This window comes from Harpegnathos saltator, unplaced genomic scaffold (genome assembly GCF_003227715.2).
Source record: "Harpegnathos saltator strain DR-91 unplaced genomic scaffold, Hsal_v8.6 scaffold54, whole genome shotgun sequence".
NCBI classification, from domain to species: Eukaryota; Metazoa; Arthropoda; class Insecta; order Hymenoptera; family Formicidae; genus Harpegnathos; species Harpegnathos saltator.
This window is the reverse complement of record NW_020230360.1, coordinates 1,415,948-1,434,347: the sequence shown is the minus strand read 5'-3', so window position 1 is coordinate 1,434,347 and position 18,400 is coordinate 1,415,948. Positions and strand designations below refer to the sequence as shown.

The 18,400-nt window shown below is 40.8% G+C and overlaps 1 protein-coding gene across 6 annotated transcripts in view; it reads left to right on the top strand.

The window, feature by feature from the left end:
• Positions 1–18,400, top strand: part of Ae2 (anion exchange protein Ae2) — a 94,452-nt gene that overhangs the window by 48,963 nt on the left and 27,089 nt on the right. For 2 of the 6 annotated variants that reach the window (XM_025303337.1, XM_025303335.1), the window contains exon 1: positions 5,657–5,829. The exons of the other annotated variants lie outside the window; for them this stretch is intronic. In XM_025303337.1, the coding sequence (XP_025159122.1) occupies positions 5,728–5,829 (102 nt within the window). In that variant the 5' untranslated portion in view covers positions 5,657–5,727. Of the gene's footprint in view, positions 1–5,656; positions 5,830–18,400 lie in introns of those variants that run through there. 6 annotated transcript variants of the gene reach the window in all.

Below are 18,400 nucleotides of genomic sequence, written 5' to 3'. Positions count from 1 at the left end.
AAACACAACTTCAGACATGTATGTCGACATGTGTCGTTAGCGCCATCCATGTGTGAAACCCGGAAACTTAGTTGCGCACCTAGTATATTCATATGCATATGGATGAATTTTTATGCATGTTAATTTGCTGTACATATATAGTACATTTTTAAGCTTCTAAATTCAGTTGGCAAGATGCAACAGAGTTCTTTGAAATTTTTCTTGGCGGAGCGAAGATATGCAATTTTCATATCAGACACATATCTTCTCCGACGAGCACGAAATGTCAGTTTTAAAATTTTTAGTCACTTGCGCTATATGTACCGAAAAGCGCTCCGAGATTCATTTTTGCACGTACTTTATGTAACGATACTTGTAATTCTGATCAATTAATGTGGCAGGCTTTGTAGAAAAACATCAGTATTCATTAAAGTTTTCAATTATGTATAAAGTTTTCAATATCCTTCTAAGAGAGACCTTTTCGCGACTGAATTTAAAAAACTTTGACCCATTTTTTGAACTTTCTTCTGTCGATAGGAATGCCTCTGAAAGTGGCTTATAAGCTTTCCGATTGGTTATAAACCACTTTTGTAAGCGCTTTTATCGATGAAAGAGAGTTCAGAATATCGGCCTTAATATATACGAAAAGCTTGCAAAAACATTCGTATATATGCATAGTTACGTTTTTCACTACACAGTAAAAGCAGCACGCATTTATATAAAATCTATGATCGATATTCTGAGTTCTTTTTTACCGATAAAAGTGACATATAACCAATCAGAAAGCGTGACCTACTTATGGAGCCACTTTGATCTAAAAAAAGCTGAAAGGAAAAACAAATTTTTACTAAAAAGCTAACAGAAAAAAGTTTTTATCTAAAAAAAGCTACATATATATTTAGAATGTCTCATTTTAAAGTTTCGATTAGAATATCTCAAAAAGTATAAAAGATATGGAAAAATGTCTCAGACAAAAGTTTGATTTGATAGGGGACATAAGGGACAGCAATATCATTTTTTACTTACAGATGGCGCTACTTTCGAGATATTCACTGATTATTACTTTTCTTAAATGGAAACCCTAATTTTTTTTATTATATCATCCTTTCCTACTAATTCATTTAGACAACTTCCGTCTGAAACATTTTTTTATTTGCTTAATAATTTTTGATATATTTAAGGAAAATTTAGTAACTTTTTCAATGTTTGACTTACAATATCTCGTTAACTATTTGTCGCAAGAAAAAGTGATGCTAGATATTTTTACTCTATTTGGCTTTAAGAATATACAATAAATAATATTCTAAGTTTTATTAACTTAATGACCTTTGGAAATTCCAAAATCATCATCAAAGACAGGGATCCATCGGAAAAATGGAGATATTGTTAAGTACAAATTCATATTCAACAGTGAAGAGTTGAAAAATTTGAGATAAAAATACGACCGGCAAAATCACAACCGTTCATAGATAGGGGCGAGCTTATGAATATACCGGTCGTAATCTCGCCAGACGTATTATTGATCTCAAAATTTTCAGCTCTTATTTATACCCCGATCGGCACGCATCAATCGACTCGCGCGTGTGTTGTGGCGTTTAGGTGGCGCTGAGCGCTGTGTTACGGTTTAACGAACGGTCGAGCCGTCAAAATAAAGAGATAAGGGTGTCTTGTTAAAATTTTTACCTAAAAGATATAAAAGGAAAAGTTCTTTTTTTATCTAAAACAGCTAACAGAAAAGTAATTTTTATCTGAAAAAAGCTATATATATATGTGTGTTAGCTGGTACTCTGAATTTTTTTAGCTGTTTTAAGTAAAAATTATTTTCTTTTCGTATATGTAGGGTGTCCGAGATCTTTCGGAAACGAAAAATTGTGAAGATTAATCAGATCAAACTGAGAAAAACGTCAAGTACCATTTTGCAAAAATTGTAATAGTTATTAAGTTAATGAATGAAAATGAAATGGTTCTTTTAATTGATAACTTGAAAATTTGCGTACTTATTTGCAAAGCGGCAAAGAACTTTCTTGTTCAGAATGACCTAACCTACAATTATATGATGGCTATTGTGTCTAGCGATAGATTCAAGATTGAGGGTTCAAAGTTGAATATACTCATATCTATCGTCAGGCAAATCTTCATACAGACTGTTCAACAAGAAAATGTAGATGATATTTTTGTAGAAAATCAGTAGCACCATCTATCTTATACTGTTTAAATCTTGAAACTAACTTCTTTTGCATAGTGTACATCAAAAAGTTGCGTTGAGCAATCGTTAAAAGTAAACATTATTTTTAAAAATGAGTGTACAATATTTGAAGCGTTAGAAGGTGGTGTTTCTTATTAACCATTCTAAAGGACCAAAATTAACAATCGCAGCAACTGCTAGAGTAATTAAAAAGTCAGAGACTTTCGTAAAAAAGTGAGTAAATAGATTTAAAACCGTTGAAAATGTTGACGACCTGCCAGAAAAAGGGCTGTCTCATGCAACGACTCCGAAGCAGGACAAAGCGATTGTGTCTCTTTCAGACGAATCCCAGTCTTATCCTGCGTTAGGCCCAAGTAAAACTCCGCCGAAAAGGTCAACATATCTCACTTAATACCATCAGAAGCCGCCTGCATGAAAATGACGTGGTATCACCACATTTCGGTCCACCATGAAAAAACCGCTGCTGTCAGAAAAGTTCGAAAATGACATAACTATGATGGATTGGCCGGCATTCTCTCCAGACGCAAATCCCATCGAAAATATGTGGTTATACCTTAAGATGAAACTTAAAGGAAAGCGTGTCTTTACTTTTAAGCAGCTGTGCATAAAAATAAAAACAATATGGCGTTCTTTACCAGAATACATCGAAAATCTGGTCGAAAATATGCAAAAGTGGTGTCAAGCAATAATTGATAATGGAAGCAACTGGATCAAATATTAGATAATTGCGCATTACTAAAAATCTTCTATTTTCGTTTAAAAAAAACAACTTGACTTTATCTTTTATTCTTTTCAGATTATCACTAACACTTTCCTGTTGAACAAACTGTATATATTAGGTGTACAAATGAATAATCCAATTTTTTCAGCTACATTCAAGGTTTATTTTAAAAGAAAGTAAATTAAATTATTCAATCAAAGTATTCGCCGTTGCTTTCCATAACTTTAAGCCATCTTTCAGGCAGCTGATAAATTCCATCTCAGAAAAATGTTACGTCTTTGGATACGATAAAATCGTCAAGCCATTTTCGGATCTCATCCACTGATTAGAAGTGCATATCGGACAAGGCGTGTTGCATCGACCGGAACAAGTGATAATCGGATGGAGCAATGTCTGGTGAATACGCCGGATGCTGCAAGACGTCCCAGCCAAGACTCATTATGGTGTCTTTTGTATTGTAATGTGTGGCAATGTGTGGCCTGGCGTTGTCATGCAACAATTTCACTGGACATTCTCCTTTGCCAGTATACGGGCATTTTCGTTCCAATTCTTGACTCAAGCAGATTAATTGACGTTGGTAGCAGTCCGCAGTAACTGTTTCACCCGGTTCCAACAACTCATAATAAAGCACGCCCTTGATATCCCACCAAATGCAGAGAAGAACCTTCTTTCCGAAGCGATTTGGTTTTGCGACCGATTTTGATGATTCGCCGGGATTTACCCATGACTTTCTGCGTTTCGGATTGTCATAGAGTATCCATTTCTCATTGCCCGTAACGATTTTCCACAAGAAAGCTGCTTTCGACGCTGCTTATTGAGAAGAGAAAGACACGCTGCCATTCGTTGATTTTTATTGGTTTCAATGAGTTCATGCGGAACCCATTTTCCTTCTTTCTGGATCTTTCCCATCTCATGTAGGTGTTTGGGAATCGTTTGCTGCGTTACTCCCAACTGTTCTGCAAGCTCTTTTTGTGTTTGTGCCGAATTCTCAGCGAGCAGTTGTTTCAAATCATCATTATTGCACTTCGGAGGGCCTCCAGGGCGTTGTTTGTCGATTAGACTGAAATTACCGCTTTTAAACTGCTTAAACCAAAATGCGCACACATCGTACGATACAACACCTTCGCCAAGAAAGGAACAAATCGATTCGCACGCTCTTGCAGCATTTTTTCCTTGTTGGAATTCGTAAAGAATGCAGTGTCGGATATGCACTTTATCTGTTGCCATTTTCGACTGTACTGAACTGAACATTTTTGAAGGTTATGTTGGGCCTTTCGCCAAACTATATGTTCTTTTTAATAGCTATATATCAACATTGCATAATTACAAAAGAACGGGAAAATCTGTTCAATTTAAAATTGATTTCATAACTGCTTAAAATAATTTGGATTTTTCATTTGTACACCTAATATATATATAATAAGATAAGATATAATATATGTATAATAAGAATATTATTATCATGTTAGTGTTCATCTGACATGAACTTTTTGACGATTGTCTCAATCGACATTCGTTCACTTCTCGTCAGGCCATTCAGATGCGGTCCGTTTCACGGCTACGAAGTGTCCTCGCAGGTGGACGTCCGACCAACTCGTACACCCTTTCTGAACATTCTGTATACACCGTAACTGAATACACCGCGAGAGCCTATTCACGAGCACGGAAGCGCACGCTGCACGTACACCTCGCAGCGTACATATCGACGATGGTAATCGTAGTCCGCAGCTCCTCCCTCTTCTTCCTCACGTGTTCCTCTGCTGGCAATGATCGATCAGACCTCTATGACCTAGGCCTAGCCAGGCTTGACCCGGTCCGGTTCTTGCCCCCCTATTGCCGCCGCCGCTTTTCTCCCTCCCGCCACCTGTCAACCGCCCGCTCTATTCAGCGCCACCAGCTGAGCTTTCCCACCTGCGGCTACGGCCTCCCCTCCTCCAGCGTGAGTTTTCTCCTTCTTCCAGCGAGAGCCGTTCCACTCGCGGCGGACCCTTCTATCCCGGATTTCACGGCCGATTGACACTTGTTGCGCCCGTCAGCCTCCACCAATCACCTGCGCTCGTTTGCGGCACATTCGATCCCAGGTACACCGACGGTTCGCGAGGATTTCCCCCCTCGGAGGAGAACCCCGCTGCCGGGGCAAGGGAGTAGTTTCTTCTTTTGAGCCGACCTGTTAAGCGGAGTTCTCCGATAGATGTTATCAGCACGATTAATCGAATCCGCTGCTGAGGAAAGCGCGACGCATTCCAGAACGCGTTCGCGGGAAGAGCGCGAATTTCCCGGAGCGGATTTCCCTCTCCGGGAGATCCACACGCGAAAGTACCTCCCTTATCTCAGCGCATTCCCTGCTACACAACCCGTCTCTGATTTCGTCCTCTCAGCTTCCAAAATTCCACTCAAATTCCGCGTCTCTCTCGGGAGAGTGCCTAACACACAACACCCCGCCATTCCTCATCGCCCTCATCTTTGCGTCAGTTTCGCAGCCAGCCCACTTCGGAAATTGATTCTCAGGACGGTAAATTGGAAAGCCTGAAAGGTTATAAATTGAATGGAACACCGAGAGGACAAGCGGCCATGTGCGGGCGGGGGTGCGGGAGGAGCGAAGGGGTTGCTCGCGATTGAGCGTATGGGGTTGATATCGATCCACTATCCCTCCCCCGCAGTCGTGCTTCCTCCCCACCAGCCGTAGCTTCCCCTATCTCTCCCCCTTCTCCCTCTCTATCTCGTTCACTTTTCCCGGCCGCGGCACCACCCTCCACCCTCAGTTCGGGTTCCTCCAGCTCTGAGCGCCGACCGGCCGGGTTGTCACTCGGCCCGGGATGCCATGCCTGAGGCCGCCGCCGGTTCCTCCGGGAAGTCGTTCCTGCAGCGGGCGCGGGGCAAAGTGCTCCGCTGGCTACGTCGCTCCCTGCGGACGACGCACCAGGTGAACGTCCCGCCGAAATCACCTCCCCCCGATCCGCTCAGCGCTCATTTGCGGACTCGCGCGATCCGCCGTTGGACGGTACTTAGGGGCCTAAAGAGGGCGAGTGAGAGTTATCGTGTTGCCGTTCAACACCCTCGAGGGTGCCCTCCGCGTTCAGTGAAATTTCGAGTCTGTGATGCGGCAGTCGAGCGAGAGACGCGGGAAGGTCGCCAGAGGCAGCCCGCGGGCTCCGAGAGCCTCTGGAGAGTCTAGACGCCTTCCAGGGCTTAGAATCCGGGGGTTCCCGACACGGCCCGTTGCGGGGAGGAGCTCTAACCGTGGCCTCCTCGCGGGCTTCGGGGCTCGGGGGATCGCTCCGAAGCTGACGAAGCTTCCGCTCTGGGTTCTGGAAAAAAGACCGCGCGAACGGGCCGCGGAGTCCAGCCCATCGCCCGCTGATTGTCTCCTCGCCGTTTCCACGCTAATTATTCCGCGAGGTTAATTATAACGCGTTAATTATATCGTTACACGCATGCAGCTCTCTTGGAATAACGAGGCGGCTATTTAAACGACAGCGGCGGTCGCGCGCTCTCGCATCGATTTTCGCGTCTCGCGGGGCGGCTCGGAGTTGCTTTTCGCCGCGCGAGTCGCGAATCGCGAGAAGTCCGCTCGTAAAATTGCGACTGGCAATTTTGCCGCGGGCAGCATTGGAGAGCACCGGCCCGGCCCGGGCCGCGCGTGAAACGCGCGTCACGGCACGTTCGTTCGCTATTTTCCTCCCGGTTTTTCTTCCCGCGAGCAATTCGCGAGCGCGAACGCGACGTTCGTCCTGATGGCCGCGCCAGATGACGCGCGAGATTAGTTCGATATATTGCTGATGTTGGCGCCGCTGAGATGCCTGGTGACTGCTGCTGTCGCTGCTGTAACGCGCGACGCGAAACTTCTCCCGTTGGCTGTAATTTTTTCTTTCGACCATCTCTCTCGCTCTCTCGCCTGTTTTTCCTTTTTTTAGAACTTGCCGTCCGCGAGTTCGAGCTGAGAAAACCGCCGTACAGTGAGGCCAGATGACACTTTTTGGTTCAAAATTCTCTAGAGACCTGAATTTCCAATCGATCATCGACACCAATGGATGAGGTTGATCCTGAATAAATTCCAAAGAGATCTGTCCAGCCGAAATTTTGAAAAAATTATCGGTTCAGGGTTCATGGGTTTAGGGTTTGTCTTAAAAGTTTATCATTTAAAGTATAGTGTTTTGGGTTCGAGCCTATGGATACTAAACGCGAGACCCTAGAACTTATAATCACCTTTTAGAAAACTCAGAATTTCAAAGCTCGTCAGCTCAGCTAAAAAGTTTTTGGATTGATAGATTCCTAGGTTGATGGGCTTAAGACTCAAAATCCCTAGGTTTTGTGCTTAACGGGTCTATATTTGATGTTTTTGTATTTTGGGCATATAAGTTTTGGGTTAATAAGTTTCTAGTTCAAGATCGATAAATCTCGAGGTGTCTGTTGATTGATTTCATAGTTTCAATCCGCTGAATACGCTATTAAATAGAAATAAGTGTTGAATAATGAGTATTTCACAAGTTTCTCGCGTTTAACGATAATGTTTCCTCTTTTGGGGCTAATAATTTGAGAAAAAGATTTTTTTTTTTGGCAAGACAGATCTCTTCGGAATTTATTCAGGATCAACCTCATCCATTGGTGTCGATGATCGGTTGGAAATTCAGGTCTCTAGAGAATTTTGAACCTAAGAATATTATCTAGCCCTACTGTGCGCCGGCTTAATGACTGGCGGCTGCGGGCGAATAAAAAACAGAGAGAGAGAGAGAGAGAGAGCGAGAGAGGGAGGGTGGAATTCTCGCGCGGATCTTTCTCTCCTTTTTCGGCTGAAGAGGAGGGGAGGGTAGACTGTGACATTTACGAGCGATGACGCGCGGCGTTACAAATCTGTCGCCTGATATAGAAAGGAATCGGATTTCAACGGCGTGTAACCAAGTGCGAGAGATCGATTTTCAATGGCTCTTTGAGCATTGTCAACCTGCATTGTGCACGCCTGGACAGATAGTGGAGCTGACTTGTTTTTAAGTTTGCGCGAGCGAGAGAGAGAGAGGGAGAGGGAGAGAGAGAGAGAGAGAGAGAGAGAGAGAGGGAGAGGGAGAGGGAGTCGATTCGAGCCGACTCGAGAACGAACTTTCAAGCGGATTTCTGTTCTGAAACGAAACGGGATTGATAATAAAATCGCGCACTGATGACGCCGTTGACGTGATCGCTGCGATTCACTGCGCCGGCAGAGAATGAACAATCCATTTTCAGATTGCCTACGCGAGATGATGGGCAATTTTTCATGAGTATAAGCTCCGATGTGGCGAGAAAGCGCAACGGATGAGTGTATTCGAGAGATTGCGCGGAAAGTCAGTTTTAAGTCGCTTCGAGGAGTCGTCCACGTGCGATTTCGGAGAGAATTCCTACGGGAGTCCTGACTTTCAAAACATGAACTCGTTCATGGAGACAAAAGATCGATGGGATTAATGTAACAGGAAACGAGCCAAATGCGTTTTCGGCTGAAGCGGACGTGAAGATGGTTGAGGGACTTCGGAAACGGAAATTCGCAATGGCTCCGTATTGAGACTCCCAGGTGTTCCCGAGAATTAATTTAGGCCAATGAAAGACGCGCGAGTAATCTCTTGTTTACCGAGAATTCTGTTTTCGTCGAACGAAACGCATCTGGCGCGTTCATCATCGCATCCGTTTAACCTTTCACATCCTGACGGTACTTAACCCTTTGCTGCAAATATATGTGACATATATGTGACACCTTTTTAGCCATCGTTTAATGTCTCTTAAATTTTAGGTTAAGGGTTTCTTGTCATGTAATAAGTCTTCACAAGATTCTCGGATATTATTCTATGCATACATCATGTCGCACAACTATTATTTTGCATTAGTTATTTGTTATAAACAAGATAATTGCAAAAATATTCTTTTTTCCTGTAGAAATCGTTTTTGGAAAAATTTGGTAATAAACATGTACGGAAAAATATATATATTTATGTTTTTTTGGTCGCTGATTATAAATCCGTTGTCGGATTTTCGAAATTCAAAATGGCGGATCCAAGATGGCAGACCGTAAATTAAAAGTTTTTCCAATTTTCGTGAAATTTGATATCTAGGGGTTTTTTGAGCCTACGGTTATGAATCCGTTATCACTCTCACTCTTAGTCTAATCCAGAAGTCAAAAAACCCATAGACATTAATTCTTGTCGAAATTTGGAAGAATTTTCAATTTCCAGTCTGCCATATTGGATTCGTCATTTTGAATCTTATGTTTTTGACATCAGATTCGTAATCAACGACCCCAAAACCCGCGAGTAACAAGTTTCAAGCGGATCCAGTTGACTTTGAAAATTCCATCCGCCACATTGGATCCGCCATTTTGAATCTTGTACTTTTGACACTGGATTCGTACTCAACGATCCAAGAAACCCCCGGGTAACAAGTTTCACAAAATTATATGCACTAGAAAGAAACGTGCAACAAAGGGTTAAAAGTGTCGCTCTATATAAATCCTCATGTATCTTTGAACCTTTTTTTCTGTGTTTTACCCTGCATTGCTGTTGGTACTTGTAGGTACCGCCCTTTAAAGTTTAATCATTAAGTTGTTATAACATTTATTTTCCTGTTTCTTATGTTTGTAATATATCCCAAAAGCTATTTAATTATACCAAAAGTTTGATAAGGTCTTGGGTAAATTAATTCAAGGTGTAAAGAGTTAATCAATTTTTCGTCTCCGTTAATTGCGTACATATTATTAGTAGCGTGATTTAGTTTTTTGTGGGTTTTGCAAGAGATGACACTAATGTCAGTTTTGTTGAAGACATTCTAGTCACAGCTATTGTTTCTTAATGCTTTAAATATTAATCCATGATATTTAGTCGTTTACTAACAATAAACGCCGTAAAAATCGCGTTAATACCATCTTGAAAATAGAGCTTCCAGCATTTTCGACACGCGTTGCTTTTGTTTTTTAATCAAAAGAAAACAGCGGCTGAAAATCATAGAATTCTGATAGAAACTCATGGTGATGTTGCTCCATCAATTAAGACAAGTGAATATTGGTTTAGACGATTCAAAAGTAGTGACTTCAATATTAACGACAAAGATCGCTCGGAACAACGAAAAAAGCTTGAAAATGCAGATTTGCAAGCATTATTGGACGAAAATCCAGCGCAACCCACTTCAGAATTTGCCAGAGCATTAAATGTTGATTGTACAACAGTCATTAAACGTTTACATGATAATGGGAAAGATTCACAGAGAAGGAAATTGTGTTTCACATCAATTATCGGAAAATGCCATTGCGAACCGGTTGAACATTTGCATTTCGTTGATGGCCAGACAAACAAAGATAAAGAATTTTTTGTATTGAATTGTTACTGGGGATGAAAAATGGATCTATTTCGATAACCCCAACGAAAAAAATCATGGGTTGATCCAGGCCAACCAGCAACATCCACTTCGAGGCGCGATATTCACGGTTCAAAGATATCGCTGTGTATTTGGTGGGATCAAGAAGGTATTGTGTACTATGACCTGTTAAATCCGAATGAAACTATCACTGCTGATCGTTATCGACGACAATGATATAAACTGAAGCGAGCATTGGACCAAAAACGACCACCAATTGCGAGTAAACGACGCAAAATGATCCTTTCTCATGACAATGCTTGACCTCGTGTTGCATCATCGGCGAAGCAAACGCCATTAGAGTTGGAATGGGAAGTCTTACCGCACCCGCGTATTCTCCAGACGATTGCTCCATCCGATTATCACTTGTTCCGGTCGATGCAACGTACTCTAGAGGATACACACTTTCGTAACTTCGAACAAGTGGGAAAATTTGTTGAAAATTGGATCGACTCCAAAGAAGAATTTTTCTTTTTATCGTCGCGGAATCCATCTCTTGCCGGGAAGATGGAAAAAAGTTGTAAGAAGCGAAGGAAAATATTTCGATTAAGGTTACTCGTTCATTACCTTGTTTATGTAAATTAGTTTTTGGGAAAAAACTCTCTAAATCGCTCCTCTAATACGAGTGTGCGGTCTTTCACGCTCACTATTAACGGCGCAGGAAGACGGGTGGTCATATACCGGGTGTATCTGGCCACCCGTCCACCTCGATTACTTTGTAAACGCGACATTTTTGGAAAAGATGTATCAGAGAAAAGTTATATGGTTTAAGGGGAACATAAAACGACTATATCAGTTTGTTTACAGATGGCGCCACTTTCGAGATATTCACTGATCATTACTTTTCTTAAATGAAAATCTCAATTTTTTATTATATCATCTTTTCCTACCAATAGATTTGAACAATTTTTGTCTGAAACATTTTTTTTATTTGCCTAATATATTTTGAGATACTCAAAGAAAATTTGGTAACTTTTTCAACATTTAACTTACGATGTCTCGTTAACTGTTTATTGGAAGAAAAAATGGTATCAGACCTTCTTATTCTATTTGATCTTAAGAATATATTGTTATAATAGAGCCCTGATTTTTGACTAATTTGATAATTTTAAAATTTCCAGAAATCGATAAGTTAACAAAAGTTAGGGCATTACTGTAGCAATATATTCTTGAGACTAAATAGAGACTAAAAAAGTTGAATATCATTTTTCCTTCCAACAAACAGCGAGATATCGTAAGTTAAATGTTGAAAAAGTTACCAACTTTTTCTTAAATATGTCAAAAAATATTAGGCAAATAAAAAAATATTTCAGACAAAAATTTTTCAAATTAATTGATTAATTAAAAAGATAATATAATAAGAAATTGGGATTTCCATTTAAGAAAAGTAATGATTAGTGAATATCTCGAAAGTGGCGTCATCTGTAAGCAAACTGATACAGTCGTTTTATGTTCCCCTTAAAACCATACAGCTTTTCTCTGATACATTTTTTTCTAAACTGCCGCGTTTACAAAATAATCGAGGTAAACGGGTGGTCAGATACATCCGGTAGAGCGCACCTAAAACGTGTTACGCTATCGCCGTTCCATATAGTCATTAGTCCTCCGGAATAGATCGACAATATGCATCTCCTCAAAGAGAAAGAGAGGGGGGGGAGAGTAACGCAAACGTAACGGCTAATGATGTGTGGCGCGGACGTGGTCTCTCGCGAGGGCCGGCCGCGATTCTCGCCGCGGAAGTCGATATCGGTATCGATTTCGCCTGAATTGCATAGATGGAGTAGCCGGGAGCAATTAGCGTGCAATTATCTGGTTTTTGTATGCAGGCTACGGTCGAAAGGATCGACCACACGGAACCGTGAAGAACCTCCGCGAGGCGATCATGAATCCTTCGCTCCAATTCGAAATTGCGGAAAGTGAACGCTTCAAACCCAGAAACTGATACCATTTTTCGTGATTCACGTCAGAGGGAAACTTCGAAATTGTAATTTCCCTGAGAAGAGATTATGAATCTTTTCCTTCAGTCTAAACTCACGAAAAGCGAACACTTCCAGGCGCTTTACAGCCAGGAACTGATCATTTTTTGTGATTCACGTCGGAGGGTAAACCTCGTGATTGATTTCCCTGAGAAAAGATTATGAATTTTTTTCTTCAACCGATCATTTTTCACGGTTCACGTCAGAGGGAAAACTTCGTGATTGATTTGCCTGAGAGAAGAGATCACGGATTCTCTTCGCCTGAGAATTCGCGAGAAACGAGCATTTTCAAATTCTTCCACCGTTGGAAAATCACCGCTTTTCGCGACTTCACGTCGGAGAGTGAAACTTGCAATTAACTTCCTGAGGAACCACGACGGATCTTGTCCGCTCGGTATAATATTACGAGAGATGAGCATTTCTCCGAACGCTTTCAAAATCGGATAGATTTCTGTTTTCCGCACACACGAGTTCACGCTGGAAGAGAAGACTGATGATCGACTTTTTGTTGCTTTCATCATTGGAGGGACTTTTCGAATGAGAGTCCCACTAGCATCCCTCGAAAGCTGGAGCAGGAGCAGGGCGAGGGGGGAAGGGGTAGGTGTATGGAAACTGGAGCACAGTAGCCTCTATTTATAGATGGGAGTTTTTCGCGGGAGGACGCGGGAGTAAAACGACATTCCGTGTCTCGGCCGCGGGTATTTCATTACCGCGTAAGGACGTCATGCGCGTAAGACCTCATTACGTAACACGTGGCGGCGGCGGCGGCTTTATATGCGTCGCTTACTCTCACTCGCGCGGCGCGCAGGACATAAAGCTCTTCACTCTGGCGAAACCCTTACAACGTGGCACTAATCCTGAGGCGCTGTCGCGCGCATTCGCGTTAACTTACGCAATAACTAACGCTGGCTGTATCAATGAGAGTCGCCCTTCGCGGCATCGTCACGACTTGATCGCCGATGGCGACCATACGATATCCTCGCCGTCGAATTCGCGTAGGATCACCAGAGATGTCCTTCTTTGCGAAGGATTGTCCCTCGTTCTAGTCAAAATTTTCATGCCCGACCAAGGACGCTATTTGCTCCTCCTTATCGCATCGAAGGAGCTTTTTTGGCTTGTCAAATTGTTTGCCACAGTGACTTATCATAGTTGCTACTTAATAATATTTTTATCAATAATATATACATGTAAAATGTACAGAGTGTATATAAAAAGTACCGGAATGACGAAATATCTCGAGCATAACTAAGCATTTTGGATAAAAATGTTTCATATAAAAGTTGTATGGTTTGAAGAGCGACATAAAGCAACTATATCATTTTGTTTGCAGATGGCGCCACTTTTGAGATATTCACTGATCATTACTTTTCTTAAATGAAAATCTCAATTTTTTATTATATCATCTTTTTCTACCATTTAATTTTAACAACTTTTGTCTGAAATATTTTTTTCTGAAATGCTTAGTTTTCGAGATACTTTATCGTCCCGGTACTTTTTATATACTTTGTATACATATACATACATGAAATATATAATATTAGGTAATCAAAAAAATTCGTATTTTAATACATACAAAACTCTAAACAATTAATTTCCGTAAATGTTATACGCCGGTAAATTCTCTGGTAAATAAGCTTTTGTTCATAACCGCACTTTTAATTAGTGTGCGCATGTGCGGTTTGACAATGACAAAACCTAGAACCTAGAAACGGCACGAACCGTTTTCTTGGTTATTTAATACATACAGTTGAAAATTGACGTTCGGAAAAATGACAGACGCATTCCACCCGACGACCTTTTTCTTTTTTGCTCATCAGAATTTTCGACCGTCCTTCCCTCGTCCAATTTACGAGCCCGACAACCTTAAACCCGAGGCAGCAATTTTCCTCACGGGATATTGATATCGCGATACCGCGATTTACGCAATAAGCGACGCGGGTTATTGAGGTTCTTGATTCCTCACGCCCCGCGGATCTTGCGGATGACGTCAACAGGGAGAGGAAACACGCGTTCAAAATTCCTGCGGAATACAACGGGATAAAAGGATACGTTTTTTCGTCTCGCCGTATTACGTCATAAATCGATCGAGCGAATCTGTAAACAGTTCGAACACGTTCCTCTCGCTTCGCCGATTCATAAATAATTCAGTAAGCAAATCATATCAGTCGATAGATAATAAAAACGACATTCGACCGATTTTTTTAACGTATTTTCCTCATAACTCGGTCTCGTTAATTTTACGGTTACCTGATTTTACGGTTACAGATTTTTTGTTAAAGAAAAAGAAAAGCGTTCTTTTTATTTTCTGTTTTTTGTTTTTAAGTATTTCGTTTTTTATTTTTCGTTTTCTGGTTCTTTTCTTGGATATATTAAACACTACGATCGCAATTTTTAAGCATCTTCTGATTCTTCAGAATTTGACGATTCTTCTTCCTTATCTTCATCTATCCAATAGGGCAAATAATTATCTATGCTACTTTCAAAATTTTTTTATCTAAACGACGTCAATATAATGGCAGGGAAATATAATGTGTGAAAATATTTTACCTAGACTAACAATTAATTTTGGCTTTAGGAATCAAGATTTCTTCTCACCTAATGATTGTTTTTAACATTCCTAATGATCGTACAATAAGAAAAATTATTTTTTGACAATCCTGTGGGTTCTTGGCCCTTTTTACAAGATTTTGATGTTTGTTTATAAAAAAACGAATAGTTACCTAATCTTCAAAGTAATCCCGCTCACTTTCTATACATTTCCGTCATCTTTTAGACAACTATCAAGTTCCATTTCGAATAAAAGATGGCTGTTTTGAGTCGATAAACTCAACGATGCTTTTTTTCAACATCTTCAACTGATGCAAAGTGTAAATCAGCCATGTGATGTTGCGGAGATTTAAAGAGATGGTAATCCGAAGGGACGGGCTCTGGAAAATATTCCACGTGAGGGAGAATTTCCCAGCCCAGAGCGGAGATAGTTTCCAGTGTTATTTTTGCTGCGTATGACCGCACGTTGTCCTACAGCGAAATTACTTTTCTTCTTCCATTGTCGGTAAAAGGCCTTTTCTTCTCAAGTGCGTCATTTGTTCGAATTAGTTGCTGCTGATAACGTTCAGCGGTGCCAGTTTGGCCGAGTTTGAGCAACTCATAGTGAACAACGCCCTTCCGGTCCCACTAAATCTACAGCAAAACTTTTTTGCATGAATGTTTAGTTTTGCTGTGCTGATTGGTGGTTGGTTTGCTGTGCTAGTTGATCGGGTAAACCCAAGATTCTCGCCTCTTCGGATTGTCATAAAATATCCATTTTTCATCACAGATCACTATCTTGTGCAAAAGGTGCTTCTTTTTAAACCTGAGTAGCAATATTTGCTCTTGTTTTCAGGAATGAGTTCATGCAGAATCCAACGGCTCTCCTTTTGGATCTTCCTCAGCTTATGTAAGCATTTGGAAATGGCTTGTCGGGTTACTCCAAATAAATCTGCAAGTTCTGCCTGCGTGCGATAGGAGTTTTCCTCCAAAACTTCTTCGAGTTTTTCGTCTTCAAACTTTTTTGGTTGCCTCGGGCGTTCTTCGTCCTTGAGATCCAAATTTCCATTCTTAAACCTTTGGAACCACTTCTTACATGAACTGTAGGAATCAGCGTTTTCGCCTTAAGCCGAACAAATCATTTCTTTAGTCTCTGCAACATTGAATTGTTTTCAATTGAAATGTGAAAAGGAGACAGTGCCTTAAATATTGCGAACGACATCGCTTTCTATTGTTTTTTGAGGTTATGTTAGCAGGATTGCCAACTATTATAGTGCGTCTTAAAGCTTAGACTTAATACTTTCAAACCACCATATAGCGGGAAAAAAATTAAAATTAAAATATATATAAAAATATTATAATATAAAAATATAAAAGTTAAAATAAAAATATAAATCTGAATAGGTGCTGTCGGTGATTGAATTTTGGGAATTTGAATATTTGAATGTATTTTCTCGCTTCTGTCTCTGACTGTCCATCTGTTCGTATCAATCAAGAAATCTGCACGGTGAGGAAACAAAGGACAAGAGCGAACGTTTCTCTCCTTGCGATATCTCGTGATGTACAGCATTGGCTCAACGCGAATTCCTTTGCGCTGAAGAACGAGTGATGTCCTCGTCTCCCTTACTGAGAATTAATGTCGTGCTCTGTTAAAGCGAATCGATAATAACGTCTCTTTGATCGAATCGCTAAAAGAAGTGTTTCGCCGATAATAAATGAGTGTTCGCTGATTTTCAGCAGAAACACTTCCGCTTTAGCGCTCCGTTTTACTTATCCCACTGACTTTGTTCAGTGGAAGCAAGATTCCACAGAAACGTCTGCAGCAGTGGGCGCAGAAAAGTCGCCCGTAATCTTTCGTGTGAGTTTTGGAACGTATCCATCTTGCCTGATTGTTTTCTAACGGGAGAGTTCAGCAGGGCGGACGTGCTCGGAAATTCGCGTAGAAAATTACGGACAACCTTTCGGCTGAACATCGCATATAAATTCGTGACCAGAGCCAACTTTGCGCATTTGCAGCGTTTGACGCTGCAGAATTAATTGCTCCCTCACTTTACTCACTTTACGCGCGATGACACTGTTTATGTTTTGCAAATTGCATCGATAATGGGAATTCTCGGTGTTGTTAACTGGTTCTTTCAGAGAGATTTTACGCGGTGCTTATAACTGAATCACCAGTTATAAACAATGCGTTTCAGTAAAGAATATATCAGATTTTATATCGGGTTTTATAAAACAATTTGAACGACCTCTTCGGGTTCAGTTAAGAGTGCGGAGAACTTTTGGGAATTTTAGAGAGTAAATGGCGCATGACTTTTCTACGATGCACTTGCTTATCGCACAGTACTCTAATGTACAGAGAGTGAGAGTTCCTCTCCGAGAGGCTTCAGCCAAAAAGGACTCTTGTGCCACAAGCATCTGATCTTTATCTTGACTCCTATTGAAGAAAGCTAGGCGATAATAACATTCCCACGGAAAATTATAAAGGAATGTAGCTATTTTTCACATTTTGTCTTCAACCTTTTAAAGGGTGTCCCAAAATTCACGCGAGAAGTAATTTTGATAGAAAACACAGGTTTATAATTAAAAATTGTAAATTTTTTATTGATTCATAAAGTATACAGTATAGAGTTATGTATGGAATAGCATATCGGGTAAATAGCCTCCACGGCTTTGCTGGCACATATGCACTCTTTTGTTGAAATTTTCCATGACCGTTTTGCATAAATGTGGCTGAATTTCGTTGATACAGCGCTCAATTTCCTCCTTTAAGGCGTGGGTCAAGGGTGGTCGTGGGTTTGTTGGCATAAACCTTAGACTTCAAAAAACTCCAAAGAAAAAAGTCCAACGGCGTTAAATCGCATGATCTGGGCGGCCAAATCTGATCACCAAAACGGGAAATTACACGACCAGGAAATGATTCATGCAGTAATTGAATTGTTTCTCGGGCTGTATGGCATGTGGCACCGTCTTGTTGAAACCACATGTCGTCCACATCCATATCTTGCAATTTAGGCACAAAAAACTGGATTATCATGTCGCGATAGCGAGCACCATTAACTGTTATTGCCTGACCAGCCGCATTTTCGAAGAAGAATGGTCCGATGAGTGCCTCCAGCCCAAAATCCGCACCAAACAGTGACACGTTGTGGATGCATTTGTTTCTCAACAATCACTCGTGAATTTTCTAAACCCCAAACGCGACAATTTTGTCGATTAACCAAGCCATCAAGATGAAAATGAACCTCATCGCTGAAGATGATTTTGTTCGAAAAATCAGCATCCACTTGTTGTTGTTGAAATAAACAATGAAAACGCGTTGTTCTTTCGTGTAACACTCTATTTTAAAAACCCTGAACTGTCAGCTGACACGCTGTCTTTTTTTTTCGTTGGCAGCACTTTACCGCACAAATGGCGCAAAATTCAAATCTTGCGTGAATTTTGGGACACCCTTTACAAGAGAATTCAAACTGTGTATATAAGTTTATGGATTATTTAAATTCAAATGACGTAACAAGATGAATATTATATGGAATGTTATATTGTGTTTAACATATAATATGATATATGATATATGACACATGATATATGACATATGATACATAATATATGATACATCATATATGA